The sequence below is a fragment of the Pipistrellus hanaki genome, assembly GCF_964339955.1.
Source record: "Pipistrellus hanaki genome assembly, chromosome: 8".
Classification (NCBI taxonomy): Eukaryota; Metazoa; Chordata; class Mammalia; order Chiroptera; family Vespertilionidae; genus Pipistrellus; species Pipistrellus hanaki.
The window spans coordinates 82,478,194-82,484,193 of record NC_140510.1 but is presented as its reverse complement, the minus strand read 5'-3'; the positions used below and the strand labels follow the sequence as shown (position 1 = coordinate 82,484,193).

The 6,000-nt window shown below is 50.6% G+C and overlaps 1 protein-coding gene across 1 annotated transcript in view; it reads left to right on the top strand.

Moving 5' to 3' along the window:
* Positions 1–4,488: 4,488 nt before the first annotated feature.
* BARD1 (BRCA1 associated RING domain 1) overlaps positions 4,489–6,000 on the top strand; it is a 58,029-nt gene continuing 56,517 nt past the window's right edge. The window contains exon 1 of the mRNA XM_084892642.1: positions 4,489–4,743. Within this exon, the coding sequence (XP_084748768.1) occupies positions 4,601–4,743 (143 nt within the window). The 5' untranslated portion in view covers positions 4,489–4,600. The remainder of the gene's footprint in view (positions 4,744–6,000) is intronic.

Genomic DNA, 6,000 nt, shown 5'->3' with positions numbered 1-6,000 from the left:
AGAGAGAGAGAGAGAGAGAGAGAGAGAGAGAAACATCAATGATGAGAATCATTGATTGGCTGCCTCCTGCAGGTCCCCTATTAGGGATGGAGTCCATATCCCAGGCATGTGCCCTTGACCGGGAATTGAACTGTGACCTCCTGGTTCATAGGTTGACATGAACCGCCAAGCAAAACGCTAGGGTTCTTGAAAGAGACCCTTGCAACCAAAATTTATATCTGACAAAGAGAATGTGCTCAAGAGTCCAAATGGTCAATCCTACCATATGTTAACAACAAAAAAAAAAAAAACCCATTGAAACCTGTAAAGAACTTTTTTGTGAGTTTATTTGAGCCTTATATGCCAGGAAGCAGAACCTCAATAGATTGAGATAATGCTCCAAAGAATGGCGGGTTACATTTCTCTATTTATACACCGAAATCAAAGGAGGGACATAGGTGGGTTACATGAAATTCATTGGTGATGGAGTAAGGAGGCAGGAGAAAGCAAAGCGGTGGGAAACTCCTGGGATTGGATAAAAAGTAAAAGGATGGACTTGTACTCAGGTGAGTGCAGGAACAATTAACATGATAAGGAAGGAATCTGAGGCATCTCTCCTGGCGCTCACCACATTTGGTTGTGCCCCAGGGGCTCTGGAAAAACGGGAAGTTACAAGTTACTCAGACATCTCACAGATAGGTTATCTTAGAGGCAAAAAGGCAAATGGGCTCAGTAAAAAGATCAGAGTTGATCTTTGTCTGGGAAAATATCTGGGGCATGACTACCTACTATAACCTGTTAGATATTTAATTTTCAAACCATCTTTTGTGGTTATCTTAGGTCTCTGGGTTTGCAAGACTGCCACACAGGCCTTCCCTGAGCTTGTCAGGTTAGCATGTGGCTCTTTTCTTTCACACGTATCACACCATAATTAAACGCCAGAGGAGAGTCAGTGTACATGTGGAATTTGTGAGAGAGCTTCACCTTCCATGGAAGGAAAGAAAGTCTGAGTATTCTGTGTCCCATTTTGCTTGTTTTATATGTTTATTCAAGTAAATATGAGGAAGATTTACTACTTTATGCAACACTTCACAACAGAAGACAAAAAAATTAGCATTTAGACTGTTTTCAACAAACCATTACATTGAGCCTGGAGATCAGGAAGGAGATCCAGGCCAGAGATGTCTTTGGAGTATTGTAATCAAAGCATGAGGTAGAGGGCATGGAGAGAGAAGGCTGAGTAAACAGGCTAATGCAAGCCAATTTGTCTGCTTCCAAATCCCCATGGGACAGCAGTGGTACACTGGGGTGGAATGAATAATGTGGAAAGAGTGTAAAGTGTTGGGAGCCAGCAGAGTTGAGGCAAGCAACTCAGTCTTAAGGAAATAGAATTAAGTTCCTTCTAGCAGAAGTTATGAGGTGCCCTGAGGGCTTGGCCAGAAGATAAGATAGCCTGCAGCTTAGCATCTTCCTGCCACTTCCCCTTCCTGATCCTCCCCCCTAGATAGCCCAGCCTTGGAATGTTGCACCTTGGAATGTCACACCGCCCCTGGCAGTTAGCCAATCCTGTGTTGCCAGGGACCAAAGACCCCCCTGCATAGGCAACCCTGCCCCCCTTTGTTTCTGGTGTATAAATACAGCCATTTCAGAGAATAAAAATTGGAGCTTGATCAGAACCTTGTCTTGCTCCCATTCTTTCGTGTTCCTTGTTTGTTCATTCTCTTAGGTGGTTCCTGCAGGCCCCCGTTGTTGTCCCGCTGGCCGGGACAGTAAAGTACAGGGGAATACGCTTAATTGGAAGGAGGAGAATAGACTAGGAGTGAAATGGAGCAATAAAGTTAAACTTTGATGAACTCAGGAGGTCCTTGCAGGGAAAGGAAAAGGCAAATAAGATACCATCATGCTCCTTTTATCATATATATATATATATATATATATATATATATATATATAACTGATTTCAGAGAGGAAGGGAGAGTACAAGGAGATAGAAACCTCAATGATGAGAGAGAATCATTGATTAGCTACCACCTGCCTAGCCCCTACTAGGGATGGCCCCTACTAGGCCTGGAGCCCGCAATCTGGGCATGTGCCCTTGATCAGAATCAAACCCGGGACCCTTCTGTCCGCAGGCAAGCCCTCTTCAAAGTGAAGAGGGGATATTGTTAATGCCCTACCAGTGTTTCCCAAAGTGTGGTACGCGCACCCCCAGGGGTACGGGGAGAGTTTGGTGGGGGTACGCGTTGCACCGGAGTTCGGTGGGGATATGCACTGCACCGTGCTTAGCTGCGCCTAATTCTACATTCTCATGAGTACGAGGGGTACTCGGCGTTACGAAAATTATAGAAGGGGTACACATGTGTCAAAAGTTTGGGTAACACTGCACCAAGACCCCGTAGCTGGACTGGATTTCCCAGGGGGAGTGTTTCTCTGGGACCAGAGTTCTAGGACTTTATTTCCCTTGCCTAATGAGCTGTAGGAGTTCCTTGTATATTTTAGAAATTAACCCCTTATCAGATGTATCAATGGCAAATATGTTCTCCCATACCTGGGATCCCTTTTTCTCTTTTGTAGAGTTCTAGGACTTTAAACATTATTGTTGTGCCTCATCCTGGACAGGATGCCGACCTTTTACCTGCACACATGTAGGGATATAGGAGAAAGACATGGTTTTTCTTTTTTTTGTTTGTTTTTTAAATATATTTTATTGATTTTTTTACAGAGAGGAAGGGAGAAAGATTGAGAGCTAGAAACGTCGATGAGAGAAACATTGACCAGCTGCCTCTTGCACACCCCCTACCAGGGATGTGCCCGCAACCAATGTACATGCCCTTGAACAGAATCAAACCTGGGACCTTTCAGTCTGCAGACAGATGCTCTACCGCTGAGCCAAACCGGCTTCGGCAAGACATGGTTTTTCAAATTCAGGAATCAGGGCTGAGAGGAGAAGGTAATTCAAAAACACATATACCATCTCCATGAAAACCAAGCATCAACCCTTCAGTCACGCCATTATTTAGTGGGGGAAATGGAATTAGAAGTGGGACGGCCTGGCTCCTGAAGTTGCCAGTTTACTCCATCACACTCCGTAGCCTCTCTCCAAGTTTACTTAACATTTTAAGTTTTCTAGAGTTTGATATCTCTGAGGCTCTGCAAAAACAATGGCTTAACAGGGTTAATAATAAAAGGTTAACTTCTTGGCTATATCTGAGTTAAAAAAAAAGTTTATGGTGCTATCATAGGTCAGTCAAAATACCTTATAGAATTTTATTTAGTTTGATTCATTGTTCTTGTACAAACCAAGTGCTCACTTGGAAATGTTTTAGATGGCTGCCGTGCAGCCTGAAGCTTGAAGGGAATTTGGGGGGGGCGCACAGGGATACTAGCTAGAAGGCTATGGGGACAGTCCCGGTGAGCATAAGGCAAATGGGCCTGTTGTAAAGTGAAGATGGGGGGAAGTGGGTAGATTTGAGAGTAAGTTAAGGGGAAATGATGCAAGGATTTTTGGTAGTCCAGAAGCATAAGAAGAACTCAATAGATTTATCTACAAATTATGGCTCAATGAAAAATCCTCATGAGGATAGACACACTCTTTTTTTAAAAAAATATATATTTTATTGATTTTCCACAAAGAGGAAGGGAGAGGGACAGAGAGTTAGAAACATCGATGAGAGAGAAACATCCACCAGCTGCCTCCTGCACACCCCACACCAGGAATGTGCCCGCAACCAACGTACATGCCCCGGACAGGAATCGAACCTGGGACCCTTCAGTCCACAGATTGACGCTCTATCCACTGAGCCAAACCGGTCTCAGCTAGACACAGGCTTTAACAGACCAGAAAAAAGTTATTTCTTGGGAGCAAAGGGAGTGGCACTTTCAGTGCCAAGATCAAAGCTTTCCCAAGCTCAGCAGGAACGGAAACATCACTCCTCACGTGTAGATAACACTCAGCTACGCGCTTCTTGGGCTTGGGGTTAAGTTCAGAGGAGGGGCCATCCCTGTGCCAGGAAAGCAAGCACTTTCTTCATTCTCATGTGGTTGTTTACCTTAAATCCCCCGCCCAAAGAGGTGGGGCGTTATGTAACCCCGCCCCTTCCGCTCATAGACCCCGCCCACAGGCTGTCCGGCGCGCATCGCGGCCCCGCCCCAGGCTCCGGCCCCGCGCGCGGGCTTTTGGCGGGTTTCACTGCCGGCCCCGCCCCCCGGCCCAAGAAGGGGCGGAGCGTTATCGACCCCGCTCCTTCCGCCTAGAGACCCCGCCCTGAGACCCTTCTGCGCACACCGAGGCCCGCCCCCGGCCCCGGCCCCGCCCCCGGCCCCCGCGCCGGCTTTTGGCGAGTTTCACTGCCGGCCCCGCCCCGCGGCCCGAGAAGGGGCGGAGCGTTTGTAGACCACGCCCCTTTCGCTCAGAGACCCCGCCCACAGGCCCTCCGGCGCGCCCGGGCCCCGGCCCCGCCCCCGCCCGGCGCGCGGGCTTTTGGCGGGTTTCACCGCCGCCGGGACCGGGAGCCGCAGGGGCTGGGACGGGGTCGGCTCGGCTCGCAGGCCCGCGGCGTCCGCACCGGGCTCCGGGCCCCCCGCGCTCGCCGTCCGAGGAGCCGTCCGCGCAGGCGGGGCGATGCCGGGGGGCCGGGACCTGAGGGTCCGCTCCGGGAACCGGCCGCCCGCGCCCGCGCCCGCCATGGAGCCGGCGGCCGGCGCCTGGGCCCACAGCCGCGCCGCGCTCCGCCGGCTGGACGCGCTGCTGCGCTGCTCGCGCTGGTGAGGCGATCGCGGGGGCCCCGGGGGTCACGGCGGGGGCGGGGGTCAGGGGTCAGGGTCCGGGCGGGGCCCCGGGGGTCACGGCGGGGGTCAGGGTCCGGGCGGAGGACTCCGCCGCGGGCGGGGGGAGACCTGCCCGGAGATCGGGGTGAGCCATCCCCTCCCGGGCCATCCCCACTGCTGGGCGGCTTTCTAGCTGCTTATTGTATTTTATTTTATTTTTTTATTTTATTTTTTTATTTATTTATTTTATCTTATTTTATTATTTTATTTTATATTTTAATTTATTTAATTTGTTCATTTTATTTTATTTTACTTTATTGTCCCCAGCAAGTCCCGCCCAGGTGGCGGTGGTGGAGCTGAGTGCGGGTGGAGTGAAGGCGCTGGGCCCGCCGCCGGCGTTGGAATGGGGCCGGGCGGGGCGGGGCGGGGCCGGGCGGGGCCGGGGCGCGGGGTGTGGGCCTCAGGCCGGGCTCTGAGGGGCCTGGACCCGGGACCAGCCAATTCCTAATCCTGCCCCGCTGGGAGCAGCGTCCCTCCTGCTGAGCGCTCTCCGACCTTCTCTCCGTGCAACTTTTTTGGGGGAGGAGAGAGTTTGGGAGGCTTCTTTGGTTAGGTCCAGGAGACGGGATTGGGTTTCCTCTTTAGAGATGCTACTTTGAGTGTGTGTGTGTGTGTGTTTATTTTGTTTCTTTTTAAAAAAACATATATTTTGTTGATTTTTCACAGAGAGGAAGGGAGAGGGACAGAGAGCCAGAAACATCGATGAGAGAGAAACTGATCAGCGGCCTCCTGCACACATCACACTGGGGATGTGCCCGCAACCCAGGTCCCGTGCCCTTGGCCGGAATCGAACCCGGGACCTTTCAGTCCGCAGGCCCAGGCTCTATCCACTGAGACAAACCGATTTCGGCTGTTTCTTTTTATTTTAAATGCATTTTTATTGATTTCAGAGAGGAAGGGAGAGAGAGAGAAACATCCATGATGAGAGAGAATCATTGATCTGCTGCCTCCTGCACTCCCCACACTGGGGATGGAGCCCACAGCCCCCACACGTACCCTGACCTAGATCCATCGCTTATTTTCCTTCCTGTCGGTACACCATGTGAGGCCCCTGCGTCTAAAGTGTTCATCCCCTCTAAAGCCATCATTTTTATGACTTGTGCTCCTTGCCTCTTTCCTGTTAGCGCTTCCTCGTATAGAAACCAAGACGGCCTGTCCAACCCAGGAAGGCTTGTCTCACTTTCCACATCTTCT